A 21,891-nucleotide genomic window follows, 5' to 3' on the forward strand; every position below is an offset into this window, starting at 1 on the left:
ATGCCAGCCAGTGCTATTTTATCACGAAGGATCCTTTGGAAGCCAGTTAATAATAGTCATCCTTGGAAGCTAGTTAAGTCATCCATAACTATCTCCTTTATGCAGCTTTAGGTATTGGCATACCTAGAATTGGCAAAACTCATTTTCCCGAGTTCAAATCTTGCTTTAGTAGTTGTGTGATCCTGGTCGTCATTTAACCCTGTTTACCCCAGTTTCCTCATCTGTTAAATGATCTGGATAAAGAAATGGCAAACCACTCCAGGATCTCAGCCAAGAAAATCCCAAATGGGACCATGAAGTTGAACACAAAACTTACCCACCAGAGACCCCTTCTCCCAAACAAAACAAAGCTTTTCCCATAGTCCTTAGACCAGAGATGAGGAATCTTTTTTTTTTTTTTGGAGGAAAGCCATACAAAATGATCAACTTGTAGAACTCAAGTGGTGGGAGGTTTCAGCTCATTCTCAGTTGTGGATGCCTTAATTTCACAGGCCCTACATAGGCCCAGATTGGACACTTCCCATACCTGCCTTAGATAAAAGTCATCTCTCTTCTAAAATCTCATGGCAAACAAAGAATGCACATGTCTTTTTGCTTAAATAGGTTCATCAACTATCTGCATATTTTATCCTTTTAAGAGTATAAAAAGCTCATAGAGGGAAGGGTTTATCTTATTTCATCTTTGTATTATCCAGTACACATAATAATTAACAGCTTGTTAGTGTCACAATAGTTTATAGAACATTTTGCATACATTAATTTGATAATTCTTATAACAATCCTGTCAGGGAGGTATATTTATTGTCATTTTGCAGATGAATCTGAGGTCTGGAGAGACACATCTTTTAAACAGTTATTAAGCAGCAGCATTGGACTCAAAATCAGTCTTTTTTCATTTTATTTATGAATGATAAATTAAGGACTCACTATAGGTTAAGTGCTAAAAAAAACAAAACAAAACTGGAAGTCCCTGCTTTTAAGGAGCACACATTCTAATTGGAAAAGTATATAAAACAAAGTTTAGCTGAAGGGAATTTGAAATGGCCTTAAAGTCCTAAGAGGTCAGGAAGGCAGATGTCAAGGATTAGGGTCCTTTACTGTAAAAGGGGTAGGCAGGGCACAGAGACAGAGCATATGATAAAGTTTGGAGGATCTTAGAATACAGCTGTAGGGTTAAGAAGAAAGGTTGGTGGCTGCTTCCAGCTGGTTGGAATTGATTGGTGATCAGTTAAGTAGTCTAGACAGGAATGGGAAAGGAAAACAAGTGTCCATCAGTGGAGGTGGCTTTTCCTGCCTAATGGTTGTGGAATTGAATGTAGAAAGACATTCTGGCTGAATCCGAACAAGAGAACTAGGGTCAATAAATTTTAAGTCTATATGATTTTTTTGGACTTGGTTTAAGGGACAACTTAATGATTAGAGCAAATTCAACAATGGAACAGGTCCCCTTGGTAGTGAATATTCCTTTAATGGAAATGTTTCAGGGAAACAGTAGGATTAGTTTTCATGGGTTTTGTAAGGGACTGAAATAAATGGAACTACATTCCTACCAATTCTAAGATTTGGCTAGGTAGAGAATGAGGAAGGGCATTGCATGTAACAGTGGAGAGGAAGAACAAGAAGTGGAGGAAATAAATACAGCAATGTGTTAGTGAAGAGAAAAATAATTCTGCTGAAATGTACACTTAGATAAGCCAGATTATGAAAGATACTGAAAAACAGATATGGAAGTTTGAACTTTATCTTGAGAGCATTGGGAAAACACAATCCTGGAGGACAATCTGATTAAAATGGAAGATTAATATGACAGTACCATCCATGGTTTGGAGGGAGCAAATAATGGGAGTGAGGCCAGCTATAATGCTATTGCAGTAATCCAGGCATGAAAGGATTCAAGTGACTGATGGGGGAATAAAGGGCTAGTATAAACCATCTGGAAGGGAAAATTGAGGGTACTTGATTAGAGACTAGGAGAGTCAAATGATAACTCGAAGGTATGACTGTGACTCGAACAATGGTGCTACCATTGATTGACACAAAGAGGAATTCTAGGTTTTGGGTTTTTTTTTTTTTTTTTGAGATTGTGATATCCCAAGAATAAGATTGGTATCACTTACTTTACCACTCAGTATGCCATTTTGAATATAGGGGGCCACAAAGGTTAACTCATCAAGCTTACTTCTTAATAGAAGCACAGCTAGTGGTACCTCAGCAATTCATACTCTTTATCTTTTTTTCCTGTACCATCCTTCCCTCTCCCCCACCCCCTGACCACAATACACATATAGCAGATCTCTGCTACTCAAAGCTTATCAACTAGGCACACTAATGCCAAATTCCATACAGCATTCTCAATAACGCAATTGGGAAGTTCCCTTCTTGTTAAATGTAGAACAGATGTGCAAGTAAAAAACAAAAACATTTTTTGTTCTCTTGTCAAACAATCCAACATAAAATGAGGGAAAAGAGGGAAACTGCCCTATCAGGTGGAAAAACCAGAAGAAGCCATAAACGAGATAACATAAAAATCAGATTTATCATTGGTCTTTTTTCTGCTTAGCATCAATTAGGGCTTGTTCTCACTGATGTATTTCTGCTCATCAATAGTTCTGCTTCTTTGGAATGCTTCAGAAGAACATTTCAAAAGAAAAACTGATGCCTGGAATAGAGAATTCATTGTAAAGAACATGTATTTTTGCTCATCAATAGTTCTGCTTCTTTGGAATGCTTTACAAGAAAATTTCAAAAGAAAAATTGATGCTGGAACAGAGAATTCATTGTGAAGGACAAGTATTATGGAACCTTAAAAAAAAAAAAAAACTTTACTATTCTGAGACCAAATTTTTAAATCAACAGGAAATCACTTTTTTGAGTTACCCACCAAAAGAAGTACAGTGCTCTGCACTCATGACCACCAAGGAAAAGGCGCTTCAGTTGTTCCCATCCTTCTCTATGAAGGTTGTCCCCATCCTTTTCTATCAAGGTTCTGATCAGGTTCAACAGGTATGATTCAAATCCAACCAAAATGTTTTCAATTGACTCAACACTTTGACAGCCTTAAGCACAAAGATGCCATACCTGACCCACAAACCCATTTTGCCCATCCTAAGTGAAAAGGGCTGAATCATGACAGAATATGCTGTTTCCATAAATCACTGGTTTATTAGAAAGTTTTCTCTCCCCTCATTTTACAGCATATATATATATATATATACCTATCTATCTATATCTATATATATATCTACCTTATGTGATAAAGTTAAATACAGTCTGTTATGCTTGTAAGTAGAATAGCTTCCCCCCCCATTTTAAATTACTATTCTGTGAGTTTTAAAAAAAACTGCCCCCACAAAAGCAGCAAGGCTGCTAAAATCCATGGGCTCCATCTACAAGCTAATGGTGAGCAGCATCAAAATGTTAATACTGTATCATTTATACCATTTAAATATTTACATCAACTTAAAGAAAAAATAAGTCCCTTCACTTAAAACAAATGATTTCATTTTTCCAGTGCTATTAATTTTAAAAGCAATGTTTGTTATTTAATGAGGAGCATAGATGAGGGTAAAGGCTCCAAGCTTTGGGTTTGCTTACAACTCGTTCCTTGCATTCAAAATGCTTTTTGTCTTTTTCTGAGGGGAGAAGAATGAGGAGAGTGGGGAGTAAGGAGTAGGAGAAGAGTAGTAGTGAAGAGGATGGAAAAAAAGAGGCACTCCTAAGAGCCCCAGACTACTAATTTCTCACCCTTTTAGGTGATCATCCTGCCTGGTTCAACCAACCAATTCTAGTCATGAAGGTTGGTTGGGTTGGGAAAGAGCCACCAACATTATTAAAAGTTAAGAGATGAGCTAAAGCCTCAGCACCAACTCAGGATAGTGTATTATGTTAAGGCAAAAGCCTAAGTGAGGGATGAGGAAGGGGTGCTGAGGTTAAAAACTTTTCTGGTCAGTAACTTTAAAAGAAAAAGGATGTGTAGTCCTACTATGTGAGTAGGACTAGTAACTCCTTTAGTCAATCAGATGAAAATAAATATGCAAGCCTCTCAAAAAGAGAAGAAAAACTGGCCCTTGCCTATTTTTCTTCTCTAAGCTTTCTCTATCAGTTTAGAACCCAAAAGGCACTATTAAAAATAAAAAGGTCAGAAAGTCTGAAGTACTAAGAAATGTTTTGAGAGTAGAATTGGAACAATACATTAATAATGACAGAAGCTGAATGAAATAATTACTCTGGATTATCTCACCCAGATAATAAAATTCCTAGCTTTTCAACTTCCCTACATCTGGTGCCTTAAAGGCCTGCCCCTCTGGAACATGACAACTTAAGCATATCATGTAGTACCCCCACAGATGAATGTTCCCTACAACACCTCCCATGGCTGCCATCCATTAGCTCTTAGGAGTCCCAGTGTTGAGTGCATGTTTTACTATAATTACTCAACATTTCTCAGCAAAAAAACAAAAACAAAACATTAAATGATTTTTCCCTTTTGCTTTTTTTTTTTTTTTACATTTTATAGTACATAACTTCAAAAATACATGAGCTTGATAAAATATACATGCTTAGTCATTTTGCATCTAGCAGAAAACAAATTTGTTTTTATTTTATTTTGTTCTCATTTTGCAACCTTTAAAAGTGTCTTAAACTACAGCAAACATATTTACACAAAGCCACCAGAACAAGGATCACTTAGAGTTGGCTGTAAAAAATATTATTGCAGTATACTACAAATATGGAACCTTTTTTCTTTTTTTTCCATGAGCTACAAAAAGCAGCATTTACGTTTACAGAGTTCAGTGCAATTCTTTACATTAAAAAAAAATTCCTATAAATTAAGAAGGAAACAACAACATGACAGAAAAAAGAATACGCTTTAGACACTCAAGCTCCTCTCTGGGGAAGCATATAGGGATATCCATGTTCCACAACACCCAATTCATCATAGAATCTTCTTTTCTGGACTATGTAGATGCCTCTTTTAGGGTGAGGAATGATTTTCTCTGTTTAGGTGAGGAGTGGATCTAACTAAAGTTTGGTGTCCAGGTCCACCTCTTTTCCACTTCACAACTGGGACAATGTCAGGTCACCATGGGATCAATTGCCAAGGAACCCAACCCAAGGCAGAAATGCTTTTCAATAAAATGCTACCACTGCCTACTAGGGAAAATTCAGCTTGCCCACAACACTGCTGACAAGGAATGGAGCAGCTGGGTTTATAACAAGTGCTCGAGTGACAACCTATTGGATAGAAAGGAGGAAATGCTAGTTGTAAATTTATAAGATAGGGCAGAGGTGCAAAGACCAGGAAGGGAATGGGGATGTGAAGTGGGGTTGACAAAGTTTCAGTGGAGAGATGCTGCTGCAAAGGAAGTGGGACAACATATGGAGATGTTCTCTGTGTTGAAAATACAAGAGGAGGATAGGGGAAGGAGGAAGAAGAGGGAAGGTGGGAAATGAGAAAGAAAGGAAAAATTCCCTGATTATTAGCCCAATGCAAACCTCATATCCCAAACCATTCCTGCAAGCCAAGAGTCATTTCTTTGGCTATCAAAAAAAAAAAAAAATTCCCCACCCCAACTTCCACTTACTGGTTCCAATGGCTCAGCCCCCTTCTTAGTAAGAAGTTCAGGTGTCGTCTCACTCCTTCTCTCCCCACTTATCCCTCCCCCTCTGCATCCACTCATGTACCATGGCTAGGTGGATGCTGCAGGTCTTGACCTGAGAAAATGGGGTGCAGTAGTGGGTGGAGGTGGAGAGCAGTGGCAGCTGCTGCAGCAGGGCGTGGGGCTAGAAGTGTGGGATAGAGAGCTGCATGGGGGACTGGGTGAAAGGTAAAAGGCCCTGGATGGATGGCAGAAGCAGGAATGATGTGGATGGGATGGCTGGCAAGAAAGGTAGCTGGGTGGCCAGGAATAATTGAGTGAGTGAGGTGAGATAAGGAGATGGGAGTCAGGTGGGGCTGGGGAATGTGGTGCACCTGGGCAAGGGGTTGGGGATGGGGATGAGGGTGGATGCCAATGGCGGCAGCAGCGGCAGCAGCATGATGTTGCAGGATGGCATGCTGCACCGTGGTGATGGAAGTGGCTGAGGCTGTGGCAGGCTGCTGAATGTGGATGGGCTGAAGGGCAGGTGTTGCAGGGGCCAGGGCTGCTGAAGCTGGGAAAGCCTTCACTTGCTTGGCTAGAAGCTGCTGTTGGATATGCTGTTGGGCTGCCTGCTGGAGTTTACTATACTTCTCCATCTCTTCTGGGGTGAAAGTGATGGGCTGACTCTCCAGGGGAGCCAGTGAGGCATCATCAGCCCCATCAGGGGACTCAACACTGGGTTCCCCACTCGGAGGTGCATAGCTGGGGAAGTGCTCCATGTCTGGGACTAAAGGGAGAGCACTGGATTCACTGGGCATGGACTGACTGGCTCCATCCAAGTGCTCCAGGGTATCCCCATCACTGGGCTCAGGGAGGTAGTTGTGGGGCATGACAGGATCCCCAGGATAGCAGTTAGGGAGTGCTGGGGTGTTCAAAGAAGCTGTGGAGTGTTCAGGGGCGCTTTCTTCAGGGTTTGGCTCTTCAGGAAGTGGGTCTGATGTGGGCCTTGCTGTGTCCTCTGAAGAGCATTGGTGTCCAAATGAGGCCTCAATGATGCCCAGGGGACCCTCCTCTGTCTCTGACTGTTCTTGCTCATCACCCCGCTCCAGGCCAGATTCTTCACATTTTTTGGTGTTTGGTTTGCGAGTGGCTGGGAGCTTCCCTATCAATGGGAGAACTGACTTATTGCCAAGGGAAGGTGGCAGCTTAGGCCCAAAGTAACCCTGTGGAGGATCCTTCAATTTGAGCCCTACCTTGTTTGGGATAACTTCTTCACTTACACTTGGTTTTCTTTCAATCTTCCTTGATTGAATCTTCTCTAATAATAGCTTAGCAGTAACTGAATTCTTATCCTCTGGGCTGCAATCACCATCAGATACCCTTGTTGGGCCAGTGCTATTCTGTGAAGGTGGATCAGAGCCTTTACTGTCATCCCCTCTACCATCTTTCTTTCCAGCTCCCTCGGCTCGACCTGACCTGTAATAGTGTGGGGACTGGGATCGATAGATTTTAGAACGGATGAAATCCCTGCGACCCGATCGTCTCTCCTCAGGGCTCTCATGCCCTCTGGAACCCTTTCTGGAATCTGACCTCTGGGAAGGGCTGCGGGTACTGCGGCTACGGTCCCGGCTATAGCTCCGGCTCCTTTGCCAGCTATGGGCTGTAGTGCTCCGGCTTCTCCGCTTGCTTCGGCTGCGACTACAACTGCTGCTTCGACTTCGGCTACGACCTCTGCTCCTTGACCTCGATCGCTCTCTGGTGTGGCTCCGCGACCGACTACGTGACTGGCTACAACTGAGACTGTAGTCATCTTCTGAGGATGAGTATTTGTGTCGCTTGGATCGATGTTTTGAGCTGGCATAGTCTGAGTCATCCTCTGAGTCATGAGAACGCTTTGAATGCCTTCGTGACCGGTCGCTGTAGTCGCTATAGCTGTCATCTGAGTAACTACGTTGCCGGCTATAGCAGCTCTGGTCTGTCGAAGCATCTGAGCTGCTCGAATAGGACCGCCGGGATGAGCGGCGGGAAGAATGATGCCGGCCGGACCGAGAACAGCTGCGGGAGTGTTCACTGCCAGAGTCTTCATCATCGTCCTCACTGTCCTGGGATGGGGATTTCTGGTGCTGCCGGCGTGATGAAGCTGCATCACTCTCCTCATCTCCACTACTAGGCTGGCTGCTTCTTCGTTTAGTGCTCACTCTTCGTTGGCAGGCAGATGGAGGTGGGTCGGCTCGGTGTTTTTTGCCACCATGATCCTGGGCACTACTGCTGCCACTTCCTCCCTCCTCCTTCTTGCCACTATTTCCCTCATCAGCTGGAAGTGCTCTCCTTTGGGAATCTTCCTGTGTTCGCCGGCGTCTCCTGGGGGGAGCAGGGCTGCCACTCCCTGGGGGCTCGGGTTTAGGTCCCCTTTCTGAGTCTGCAGGGGCTGATGATTTATTTTTCTTCCGTTTTCGCTTCTTGCGCTTTTTGGACTTCTCCCCAGACTCAGTTTTAGAGCCTTTGTCTTCTGGATCATCTTTGTGTTTTCGCTTATGTTTGCTGGACTTTTTGTGTTTTTTCTTCTTCTTCTGTCGGCGAGACTTGGCAGCTCGCTCTTTCCTGCTGGGGAGACTCTTGCCTTTGTCCTCCACATCTTCCCCACGGCTCTCCCCAGGTTCCTGCCTATGAAGGCTACTACACGCTGACCCTGAGGGCATAGCATCTGTTTTCTCCCCTGAAGTATGGCCTGTATTCCCTCCATCCTTGTTCTTATTTGCATCTGCAGGATCAGAACACTGAAAATGTTCCTTCGAGGGGCCTCCCAGATCCTTTGGTTTTTCTATCCCTTTTGTTCTGGCATCTTTATTTCTCGACAATTTAAAATCAAAGTACAGAGGGTTACAGCTGTATGAAATGGAGGGTGCTGTCTTGGTGAAAATGAGCAGTTCTGATGGCCACTGGAGAGCAGTGCTTTCATCTTTGCTCAAAACTGGAAAGAAAGGGCCTGTGGGGTGTTTAGGGCCCTCTGGGCCCTCTTTCCTTGCTGGAGTAGTCTGGGCAGCTTCTTTAAAAGGGACAGATTCAAGGATTTGATTTTCTACAAGCTGCGGACTTTCTCCACTATGGTCACTGGCATCTACTTGGCCTTCTTTTGCTTCAGCCTTGCTTCTAAGCTCTGTAGACTCAATCACATTTGGCTCTTTCTGTTGCACAGGGTTTTCTATCATCATCTTTTCTGCTCCTTGGCTCAATGCTAGCTTATTGCAGCTCTTAAGCTTGGGAGAACTGGTTTTTTTGCTTTCAGAGGTACTCTTTGGGTGTGCGTTCTGATCTGTTTCCATTTGTTCACTGGCTCGCATGAAGAGAAGGAAAGGAAAGTTGGGCTTCACTTTGCAATGAGCTGGAGGGATGTAGTGGTAATATTCAGGCTCTGCAGCTCCAGAACCATCTTCTCGTTTCATTTTTTTAAGCTTGGATAGTGTAGAGGCAAGTGACCCACCATCTTTTTCATGTGCATCTTCATCTTCCCTTTTCCCTTCAGGGTTACTGCTGCCATCAGAGTCTCCCACTTTCTGCAACGCTCCTGGGTCAGAGCCTTTCTCATCTGCTTTTGTACCATCTTCAGAGCTACCTTCCTCAGCATGATCCTTGAAAACAGATGCTATTGATTCGAGTTTGACAGGGGCTTTTTTGGCAAAAGAAAATGAGACCCCCAATTTCTGCAAGGGTGTCCCCAAATTATTCTTGATGCCAAAGCTGATGGCCTGAGGGGCCAAAACAGGAGCTTGTCCCAGACCAGCAGTGCCACTAGGTTGTACTGAAGTGAATGGGCCACCTTTGTCCGTGGTGAATTCAGTGCTCAGGCCAGAAGCAGCAGAAGCTCCTATGCCACTACTGGCAGTTGATTCATCCTTGTCATCTTCTCCTTCTTCATCTACAGCCACTGTGGTTGGTCTGAACATAGGGCCACTTCCAAGGGCACTGCCCAATGATTTGGAAAAAGGAAAGGTGAGTTATTAAGGATACACTTCACAAGTTTCACAAACTACTTACTATCTTTTACTTTGGCTTTAATATCTTTTCCCTTCACTGGCCTTTGTTCATCTACTAGCAGAAAAAGCACCATGTAAGTAATAGAAGATTATCTCCTCCTGAGTTCACTGTAATAAGAATTTCCTCAAAAGAGGCTGTGAAAATCTTATTCCACTAATTTTGTTTTCATCTCTGACCCTCAGTGCAAAAATACAGATTTTCATATGTTATGCTCCTGATCTTTTCCCATGGGACATCATCTTATTCTTTAATAGGGTGTCAATGGTTTTCCAAGTTTTATCAAAAATTAGTCTTCATTTCATTCAAAGAGGTAGTGGTAGAAATAATATATTAGAACTCTTAAAATAAGAAATCCCATCTTACTTCTTCCTGCTCCTCTAACAACAAAAAAGTCTTTAAGAGTTTTACCTGTATTACTGACTAAAGATGTTATCAGCCCTCCTTGCATACTATACCTAATCTATTAAGATGGTCTCTTTTAAGATTTGCTTGGTATTAATTAATAATGCTGAAAAGCATGACCACGGAGGAACATGCCACTTGCCAAAAAACATCTAATCATTATCTTCTTTGTAGTTTTTATATCAAAAAGCCTGTAGAGTACAGAGACATTCACTACAAATTATTAAAGCACATAATATAAATGACAAGGAGATTTATTTTTTGCTCTGACCTTTCCATGTTACTCAAATTCCCATGCTATTTAAAAGTCTTAAGAATTCATGTATTCCAATATCTATGTTAGCTCCAAAACTTGCTCTAAAGTTCTATTTGCAAGTGCTAAGACATTGCCCACAAAGGACTGAAGCTTTTGGGGAAAATGGAAAGCTCCAAAACTACATTAGGAAAAAAACCCAAAAAACTGGAGAACAATTAAGATTTTACAAAGGTGGCTTGGCACAATGCTTCTAAGCAAAAACAAAACAAAAACAAAAAACATAACCTCAAAGTTGGAATCAGCTCACTATAATGAATTTAGGGTAAGAACTCCAGCAATACTCCCTGGAGAAATAAATGTATGTGGTTTCATAAGGAACCACCAGAGAAGTGAGTAAGGTTTGATATGATTTAAAGGTAATTTAACTCAATATTGTTTCAAGATCTCATAAAACAAACTCTCTTCAAAATTCCTCCTAAGACCTTTCCTCCTTTAAGCATCAGGACCTAAAATGTATATCAGAAATACTCATTGAGCTAATAAATTTACAAAATAGACACAATATTAAATGATTAAATCGGGAGAAGTCCATTTCAAGAACAGAAATCGCATTTTCTATTTCTTTAGTAACCTCTTCCTCTATAATAATCCCATACTTAGTATGGCATATATGTTTAAAAAAAGCTTCACTTTGTCCCTCAGTTTCTCCATTAATAAAATGAAAAAAAAAATCAGTTTTTTCTCACTCATGAAGGAAGGAGGGGAAGAATAGACTCAGACCTAGTCATCCCCCTCTATTCCTATCCTATCTAACATCTCCTCACCTTTTTTAACAGAAGAGAATAAGTTCAAGAAAATGTTTAGATATCAAAACTATTACTAAGTCCAGGCTCTCTGAGAGAGGGACTCACCATTCAGCTTGCTTTCTCTGCTCTGCCAATTCATGCAGTCGTCGCAGAGCTTTCTCTTGCTTTTTCTCATCTTTCCTTGATCTTGAGGAGACATTACGAGCAAACTCTCTCTGCTTGAGATCTTTCAATCTCTGTGGTGACAGAAAGCAAGGAAAGAGTAGGTAGAGGGGATTAGAAGTCTGGGAAATGAGAAGCTGGGATTCCAGAAACTCCACCCCCAACCAATGGTTATTGAGCTAAGGCTGAGAGTCTCTTGGTCCCCAAGAACACATTACAATACTTTCCGAAGGTCATTGTAAATAATAGTTGATCAAATTTGGCAGTGCCATTGATGTATCTGCATAATCAGGGCAGTTATTTACAATATTGCATAATAAAATGTTGATTTCAAAAGCAACAAGCAAATCTCAGAACATTGAAAGTAAAGGGACTGTTTAATTGTCTGCTCTTTTAGAGTATAAAAATATTTGACAAACAGAGCATAACAGAAGTCTTAATAACATAGCCAAAGAGAACAGAAAGGGATTAGCTAGTGCAGAAAATTACCCAGGCATAAGATCTTGAAAAGCAATGTACAGATTACATGGGGAACAAGTTTCTGAGACAGAGCTCATGACTACAAAGTACAATTCATTTTATCAGAAAAAAAGTGCTGCCCCATCTTTCTAGTTTGAACAGACTTTTCCTGCTTATTTAATTAATGAAGTCTCAGGAGAGGTCTTCCCAGTACTAGCATGAACACAGCTTAACAACCTGACCACTTTCTCTCAGTCAGTCTGCTGAAAACAGACAGGAATTTGTGTAGTTTTTCATTCTTAGAAGGCCCTGAGAGGAAGCTCCAGGGGCAGGGAAGTGCGTGTGGGGGACAGAGATAAGTCAAAGAAGTTTGTCAATGGTCACATTATTTTGAATATAGCAACTTGCTAGAATGGAGGAAGCTTATTTCCAGGAGATTATCATGTAGTTTTCCAAAACTATTTTTAAATGGTGCCATGACACATCATCATCAATATTCAAAAGGGACAGAACCCAGATATTTTCATTATGCTAGATAATAGGAAAAACAAAAAATTAACAAACATATCAGTCTTACAACAACATTGGAAAAGGGAGTTTGACCCAATATAAAGTGGACATTGCTTTGTGAAAAAGATGAAGTTTGACAGACAGAGGAATTCTCTTACCTAATATTGATGAAATGTGATTGAATTGTTACTGAGTTGGAAAGGAAGGGGGAAAGAGTGGAAAAGACACACAAAAAAGATACAGCTAAAGACACTAGTAGAAAAACTCACTCTTGTGATCTGGGCTCCCAAATTAGAAGGATTTGCTTTCAATACATCAGCTGAAAATGTCACATCACAAAGAAAAAAAAGGAAAAAATAAAACAAGAGTGGAAGAGAAAAAAATAAAAGCAAGCATTACTACACAGGCTCTCTCAGTGAATCTGTAAGCTATTATAGTGAACACAGAAGGATGGACCCATCATCTCTAATACAGTGGGGGTGAGGGTAAGACCAAGCACCTAAACAACATGCACACCCAAACACATGCACACATACAAAACACTGACTAAAAATCCCACCCTGAGTAACGAGACTAGCTGTGCTTTTTTCAATAGAAAATTAAGAATGCACATTGCTGCCTCAAGTAGTCAGCCTTGGTTTGTTTTTTTTTTGTTTTTGTTTTTAAATCACTTTTGTTTATAGGAAGTTCAAGCCATCAACAAATGGGCAAATAATTTCACAGCTGGCTGCCAAGATTTTGAACTTTTTACTCCATTTTAAGGTAACTGTTATAAATTGTGACCAACTATTTTCAATAAAGACAAATAATAATTTCCTCCCTTTAAGAGTATTAAGACAAAGTGACAGGGTAGGAGTAGCAGGATGTTTATGTGTCTGTTTCAAGCCCCCAAACTTAAGTTTTAACTTTTTCTCTTCTCCAGACATGCAACTAATTCTCTAGCTATGGATTTAAAGGGGAACTATTCTCTTCCATCTAGAATTTTCCTTGTGATCACACAGAACTGAAAACTGTTCCTCTACCCAATCACTTCCTTTTACTATCTTTCACATTTTTCCTCTTTGGGAAGACATTTCCTGACTTCAGATATGATGCTTCTGAAAGAAGCTGTAAAATATTACTAATTAACACCCTCTGGGGGGTTTCATTTCTCTAAGTTCTTCATTCCTAGATGTGTTCAGACTGTCCATTGGAACCACGTCTATTGTGTGTAGTCAAGAGAAATCTGATTATAATAACAGTTCTGAAAGGGATGGAGGGGGAGAAAAAGAGAACAGGTGAAGAGAAGATAGAAACATATTATGATACAAATATGATAATGCCATGCCTAGGAGCATCAGAGACTAAAGAAGCAAACTTGACATTTTGTACTATGTAAGTATAGCCTTAAGAGGTGGCAATCAACTTGTTAGGAGGCAAAATCCTTATTTGGCACTAGAAGTTTAAAAATGCATTTTTAAAATTCAAAAACCAGACTAAACAGTCTATCACTCAGGTCAATATGAGTAGTACTGTGAAAAGAATAAACAGTAGCAGAGAAATTTAGTTTCTTCATTTAACCAACTTTCTGGATTTTATGTATAGGTAGTTCCTAATTCGGTATTGGCCTCCTAAGAGTTCTCTTTACAGATGATTAACAACTTTCAACACAAAATTCTGAAGATTTTATATCGAAATCTTCTCAATTTAGTTGTAAATAGATGCTTAAAATAACAAATATATAAGCTGCAATTCTTCTCTGAGAAATTAGCTGTTTGTCATATTCTACAATGCTTAAGTAATAGCCTACATTTCCAATTTTTAAAATCAGAGCTGAGGCTTTATATGTGAAATTGGAGAGGCCAGTTTCACTCTAATCCTAATAAAGTCTATGTTGAGACTTACCTATACCTAGAGTTTTCCTTCCTTTTCCCCTCAACATGAAGTTCAATATAACTTCAAGATGTGAATGTTCTGAAGACAATAGGAAAAAGGAGAAACAGGACCACAGACTATTAAATTCTCAAGAAAATATTAGTGAGAGGGTGGATGAATAATCTTTGTGGGTCTTTAAGAAGCAAATATATATTATTATCTAGAATGATTTAAATGCAAATCTACTCAAAAATTCATCTGAATCCACCTTTATTTTCACAGAGTCTATTATTTGCAAAACATCAACATTAGTTTCAGATCAGACTTTAAGGACCTAATGTTTTTTTCCCAAAAGGTCAATGTATTTTATTACATTTCAGGTAAGACTGATGTGAAATGATACCTACCACCCTGTCCCAGTATCTCAAAGGAACTATTACAATGTCCTATAATGAAAAAAGTATCATTCAGTTCTCTCTCTCTCAAAGCTTTTCTCTCTAGTTAGTGGGGAAGGTTCATTTGTAAATAAAACTAACCAAATGGAAAGTATATGCATTCCCAATTCTTTCTACTACAGGACCAGAAGGGGTATAATGGCAACAAGTAGGACTTCAAACATCATCTAGAAATACCATCATTGGTAAAATAAAGGAGCTTTATTGCCATCAAGGTACAAACCTGAATTCAGTCAGTGGGATTTTCAATGGCTGCTTATGGCTTCATTCCATAAAGCAAATCAGAACTGCTTCTTAATTAAGACTGTAAACATGCATTCCTGTGATTTCTACATTCTTCCTATTACTTGAAGTCCAAATTATATGGTAGAACTGAATCTTAGGGAAGGTCAAAGGAAAAGCAGCCAACTTATCTACTCAGAAAAGAGAAATAAATCGTACGGGAGAGGTGACAAAAATAACAGATGTGGCTTCAATCTACGCAATCTGCTAGGAAAAAGTAACTTATTTTTATATCACTCATAAGAATTCAACTTAAGAATACTGGCTGAAACATAATTTACTCTCTAGAAATATTATCTGCTTGTTGACTCCAAAGTAACATTACCTCAAACTCTAATATCCTTCTAAAACTGCTCCCTAAGGTTATTTATACATTTGCTTGTTTAGAAAAAAAGTTTTTTTTTTTTTTTTAAGGCACCTTGTTACTAAAATGCACTAAACTATACTACATTATTATTGGCCAAAACACATTTTGAATCAAGAGATTATTTCTCCCTTGAACATTATATGGAGCATCTGGTTATTCATTCATTCATTTATTTATTTTTGCCAAGTCAACAACTTATTTCGAAGATGTACAAATCCAGTGTCAAATGGAAGGAGCTTCTGAAACAAAAGATAATGTTCCAATTCAGTTTCAATCAAATGGCTATAGGAACCCAGATTAATTTATCCAACTAGATTTAATTCTCCTTTTATCAATAACCTGTCACGTTTTATCAACATGATTAAAGCTCTTTGGACTATTGTCAGAAATCAATCAGAATCTAAGATAAAAGTCAGAAAGAAAATATTGTATAAACACAAGAAGGTCTCCATATGTATACAAATGTGGGATCTCATCCCCTACTACAATGCTTGATAACCAACAACACTGATTGAAATCCTGGCTTTCATTATTTCTTTTTTACAGTATGTATAACTCAGGGTACAAGAATTTTTACCTCCCTGAGCCAAGACTTCCTGAGCTTAAGCATATATATTCAAATGGGAAAAACAATGAAACCAGGGTTCCTAACAATTCTTCTTATTCAACATTTATTAAGTGCTCATCACATGTCAAGCACTGAAGGTATAAGAACAAAAATTAGTTCATGACCTGAAGGGTTTACATTCTACTGGGGAATATGCAATACAAACTAGATCGGGAAACCAAATAGATCACAGATTTAGAATGGAAGCATGATGGTAACCAAATAGATCACAAGTTTAGAATGGAAACATGATGGTGGACTTTAATACATTTCTCATTGAATTGAGACTTACAACATCCTCCTAAAATAGATTTTACAATTACTTTCATGGCCACAAGAAAATTATTTAGTAACCCAAATGTCAGTTTCTTTGGTAAAATGGTGATAAAATCTTGTAATCAGGTCAAAGTTGGAATCTGAATTCAGGTCTGTCTAATGCCAGGTCCAGCACTCTATCCACTAATACACTGTCTCTCATGCACCCTAGAATTTAGAAATGCACAATGCGCTCAGAGAAAGGATAAATAGGTTATACAGGAGAAGTTAGCTCAGGAAAGATGGGAAACTCTTGAAAGGCTTTCTTAAAAATAATATGGGTACAAAAAGCACATGGGAAAGATTAAAGACATGTATAAAAGATAGTATTCTTTGCCAAGGAAAATACTCTTAGTATTTAAAAGAATTTTTCAGAGTACTTTTCAAGCTGAGTAGGAAAGACAGAAAGCAAGAACCCAACTATTCTTGATAAATTGAATTTACTAAGGTCAGTAAACTACAGATGTTGAAAGAACTGATAATGTAATCGTGGAGCCGCTGTCAGAGATTTTTGAAAGATTATAAAAAAATGGGAAAGATACTGCAGGTTTAAAGAAGGGTTAATGATATCTTGATTTTCCAATAAGGAAAGAGAATAGATTATATAGTTTTTAGTAAAACACCTGACAGAGGTGAACCTGATGACCTGATTTGATAGAAGTGAAATGGCTTATTGATTAGATTTAAGGAACAGTCATTAATGGTTCCATATGAACTTGAAGGAGGTCTCTGGTGGAAAACTCTTGGGATCTATCTGTTTGGCTCTGTGTTATTTAACACTTTTATCAATGATCTGAATAAATAAACAGAAAGTTTTCAATTTTCAAATGCTACAAAACTGTGGAGGATATTAACTAATATTAATAGGTATTTCAAATGATCTTGACAGGCCAGCACACTTGGTCAAATCAAATAAAATGAAAATGAGTAAGAATAAATATAAAATCTTTCACATGGGTTTAAAAAGTCAACTTGACAAGTAATAGGTAAGAAGACATGGCTAGACAATAAGAATTTTTGGAGATTTTTTAAACAGACTGCAAGCTCAATATAAATTAACAGTGAGATAAGGAACAATGTGAAAGTGTGATAAAGTGATCATAAGTTAAATTTAAAGGTACATAGAATTATGAAGGTGATACTTTTCCTTGATATCTAGAGCAACTTTTTTTCCCCTATCTAATCCAGGCTCCACATTTTAGGAAGGAAACCAACAATGAATGAGAGAGAGGAAAAACATTTATTAAACACTTATCCTTCTTAAAATGTAAATCAATCTCTCTCTCTCTCTCTTTCTCTCTCAAACACACACACACATACTCACACACACACACACCCTTCCTCTTTCCTCCCCCTCCCCAAGTACTGCTATAAACATTGGGAATAAAAAAAAACAGTGACAGAGTCACTGCTCTAAGAAGCTCATAATCTAATTGTGAATGAAAAAGACAAATACAGAAAAGCTCACTTTCAGGACATATGTAAAAGAATGGAAGTCCAATGATACTGCCTGTAGGTTTGGATAGCACTGTGGCAAGGCAAGTGTTAAAGGCCTGGTGGTTATCTGTCTTACTCTATCAGGATAATAGTTATTAGTAGTTCACTTAACAAAGTGAACATCTAGGTCTATTAAGTAAGGGATTGGGGTTGGGGACAGGGTTTGAAAGGAACAGTCATTCAAGGTTTCCTTCCGTGGGAGTGAAAGTATTCAATAAAGAAAGAAAAGTGGATAGTGATAGATTCCTTATTGGCAATGGTCTCCCTTTTCTATACTCTTGCCTCCAAGCACCCAAGATCAGGTGTGAAAATGGGGGTGTAGAAAGTGGTAAAGTATCTAAAAAAGGACAATGAGGAAGAGGCCTTAAGATCATGCCAGATTAGGAATGGATGAGGGAACTATGGATACTGAGCCTGAAAAATTTAGAAAGACATGATTTGTTATCGTTCCAACATCATGTCCAACTCTCCTAAACCCATTTTGGAGTTTTCTTGACAAAAATACAGGATTGGTTTGTTATTTCCTTCTCCAGCTCATTTGACAGATGAGGAAAACAGACAAACGAGGTTAAGTGACTTGCCCAGGGTCACACAGTAAGTATCCAAGGACAAATTTGAACTCAGGAAGAAGAGTCTTCCTAGCTCCAGGCCTGGAGCTCTATTCACTGTGCAGGTCACCTAGTATACAGAAGGGATATGTCAGCTGTCTTCAAATAATATGAAATACTATCTTTGCTTTGTTCATTAAAGAAGTGAGAACTAGGGGTAATGAATGCAAAGTTGCAGAAGCAGAGTAAGGCTTGATTAAGGAAAAATCTTAACATATTCAAAAATGTAACAAGTTGTTCTGGGAAGTAGCAGGTTCTTCCAAAGTATTCTCATACATAATTCCACCACAACAAGAGGAGGTATTAGATAAAATAGACACAATACAAGGAAACAAATCAAAATACTGAAATAATGTAGTGAGTATAATGGGAATATTAAGATATGTGCTAACTTGACTTTATTAACCAGCAAAATTATATCTAGACACCATTGAAAGATCAACCAATATTAGTTCTAACACAGGAAAGTCTGGTAGAATAATCGGTTTTTCAATATATTTAGCTAATTGTAGGTTAATATTAATTTGAACCAAAATATCTGACAGAAGCAAAAACCAAACCAAAAAACAAACAAACAAACAAACAGCCAGACCTTACAGCAAAGGTAAGAAGTCAAGATTCCATAAATAAACTTCCTAAAGAAATTGAAGGCAAACTCTTAAAAGGAGAATGCAGAGCTTGGGAGAAGCTTCTGCTCTTAAATTAGTTCATTCATCAACCCACAAAAGATTCTTCAGGCAGGGTCAGGTTTTCAAGAGAAATTGGCAATAGAAGAGGCTGAGAAGAGCAAGAAATCTATTTTTCTGTTATCCCAAGGAGGTGATGAAAATAAGAGGAAGTGGGGAGGTGGGGGGGGGGGGGAGGGGGGGAAGTCCAATCCTAGAAAAGTCAGCAAGAATTTATTGATTCACTTACCACACCATGCAGCTCCAGATAAAGAATGTTATCTCCTGTACAGCTGAGATGCACTCAACTTACTATCTTCAGCTATCTGCCTTAAGACTATTAAAATAAAATTATCGTGTACCCACATTTTGACACATTTAATTCCTTCACACTTACTCTTCATTGTAAAATCTTTTTGGGGAGTGGATTATAAGGGCCAAAATACCTGTACTTTGCCATTCTTGCCATTTTATAAATTGATGTTTACAGAAAATAATTGATGACAACAGTAAATTTATGACAAATATATAGGCACTCAGTAGCTTAAAGAGTTTAAATGAAATAATATACTTGTCCCCCATCAATGGCAAGTACCCCCCAAATTTCCAAACTCCAACTGTCTTTTTCACCTTGTTGATTCCTTGCCATTCTTTTCTCTCTACCATGTCACATGGAAAAAGACTCGGAGTTTGTCTTTAGGGCTTCATTTAATCTGCTTTACATTCTGTATTTGCTGTCCTAACCCTATAAACACCAAATATACAATCTTATGCCTGAAATGTGTTTTGAAAGAGGCAGGTATTTTGTTACTGGCAAGCTACTCTGAGTGTAAATCTAATCAGTAAAGAAGATTACTTCAACTTCAGAGTTGCCATCTAGACTATTAAATTCTTATGAGAAGTTCCAAATAGTGATGATATCAGCAAAATAAGAACTCCAAGAAGTTAGTTATGTCTATATTGTTCTTGTTCCACATCTGCCACCAACCATACTAGTGTATAAAATAAAGTATCTACAAATTTTATTAATAACTAAGAGTTTCTGACTAATATATAGAACACTACAAGCTACTAAATCAATTAGCCATGATTTTCTAAAATATTGTGATATTGTGTGTAAAAATAAATTCAGCTACTGCTAACCAGAATGATGACATAATGAAGAAAACTATGAATAACAATCCAGAAGAGAAAGAATTGGTCAGGGTGGCTGCCATATATTAGTCTCATGAAAAAATTCTTCACAGCTAGAAAAATCTTCAAGCTAAGATACAGTCTATAATCTAAGATTTTGAAAATGATAATTTTTTTTATAAAAATAGTAATAGCTTTTTATTTTCAAAATATATGCAAAGATAGTTTTCAACATTCACCCTTGCAAAACCTTCTTAGGTTCAAAATTTTCACCCTCCTTTCCTCCCACCCCTTCCCTTAATCAGCAAGTAATCCAATATATGTTTTAACATATGCAATTCTTCTATACATATTAAATGATAGTTTCTTTTTCAAAATATGGGTGGTATTTCCTACTCTTATATTAAAGTCATAATCACAGAACAGAGGTCTAGGTAAAGGTATCTTTTCCCAGACTACTGCTGCTCTATATGTCATATAAAAAAAACCAAAAAAATTTTTTTGGTGGAAGCTGCCCTAAGTGCTTAGCACAAGTGATGCTGGTGTGGAAAGGAACCAAATCTAAGACAATGAAGTTCAAATTGGCGAGAAAACAAGAGAAGTTCCTGAGGGGAGAAAGGAAATTGATTCTGCTAAGCCAAAAAGGGAAAAGGGTGGGTTGGGGGAATGGATAACTTTTTAGAATGCTGTTCATTTGGAAAAGTTGATTTAAAAAAATTGGATTCTCCCCCAACTGAGATTGATGGGAACTTGCTTGAGGAATAGAGATAAGGAATTATTCAGCAAGGGTGGGGAAATGCTGAGAAGTATTTTTAGTGGTGTAGAATATGAAGATGGGGGCTAATTAAGAAGATGTGTAATTTTAAAGTGAACTGTTGCCACAAAGAGATATCTTAAGACTGAAAAGCAAGAGGATATTTAAAAGTAACAATTCTTAATAAATAAATATGCTTATGTTTGCTTTTAAAAAGATAATGTCCATTGTTGGAGGAGATGTGGGAAAACTGGGACACTAATACATTTGTTAGTGGAATTGTGAATTGATCCAACCATTGTGGAGAGCAATCTGGAACTATGCTCAAAATGTTATCAAATTGCATACCCTTTGACCCAGCAGTGTTTCTATTGGGCCTATATCCCAAAGAGATCTTAAAAGAGGGAAAAGGACCCATATGTGCAAAAATGTTTGTGGCAGCCCTTTTTGTAGTGGCAAGAAACTAGAAAGTGAGTGGATGCCCATCAGTTGGGGAATGATTAAGTAAGTTATGGTATATGAACATTATGGGATATTACTGTTCTATAAGAAACGATCAGCAGGATAATTTCATAAAGACCTGGAGAGACTTACATGAACTGATGCTAAATGAATTGAGTAGAACCAGGAGATCATAATACACAACATCAATATTATACAATGATCAATTTTGATGAACATGGCTCTTTCCAACAATGAGATGATTGAGGCCAGTTTCAATGATAATGTGATGAAGAAAGCCATTTGCACTCAGAGAACTGTGGGAGCTGAGTGTGCATCACAACATAGCATTTTCACTCTTTTTGTTGTTGTTTATTTGCATTTTTTCTTTCTCATTCCCCATCCCCTTTTGATCTGTTTCTTCTTGTGCAACAGGATAAATGTGGAAATATGTATAGAATTGCGTATGTTTAATATGTTGGATTACTTGCTGTCTAGGGGAGGATTGGGAGAAGAAAAGGAGAAAAACTTGGAACACTTTGCAAGAGTGAATGTTGAAAAATATCTATATCTATATCTATATCTATATCTATATCTATATCTATATATTTTGGTTGCATTCCTAGATCAGAAAATGATATCTGTAATCCTTTTCTTTTATTTTATAAAGCTTTTTATTTTCAAAACATAGGCATGGATA

The 21,891-nt window shown here is 38.4% G+C and overlaps 1 protein-coding gene across 4 annotated transcripts in view; it reads right to left on the reverse strand.

Moving 5' to 3' along the window:
- Positions 1–4,473: 4,473 nt before the first annotated feature.
- GPATCH8 (G-patch domain containing 8) overlaps positions 4,474–21,891 on the reverse strand; it is a 105,405-nt gene continuing 87,987 nt past the window's right edge. For all 4 annotated transcript variants that reach the window (XM_051994844.1, XM_051994847.1, XM_051994846.1 and 1 more), the window contains 2 exons: positions 11,187–11,317; positions 4,474–9,545 (listed from right to left, as the gene is read on the reverse strand). In XM_051994844.1, coding sequence (XP_051850804.1) covers positions 5,678–9,545; positions 11,187–11,317 — 3,999 coding nt within the window. In that variant the 3' untranslated portion in view covers positions 4,474–5,677. The remainder of the gene's footprint in view (positions 9,546–11,186; positions 11,318–21,891) is intronic.

The sequence above is a fragment of the Antechinus flavipes genome, chromosome 4 (assembly GCF_016432865.1).
Source record: "Antechinus flavipes isolate AdamAnt ecotype Samford, QLD, Australia chromosome 4, AdamAnt_v2, whole genome shotgun sequence".
NCBI classification, from domain to species: domain Eukaryota; kingdom Metazoa; phylum Chordata; class Mammalia; order Dasyuromorphia; family Dasyuridae; genus Antechinus; species Antechinus flavipes.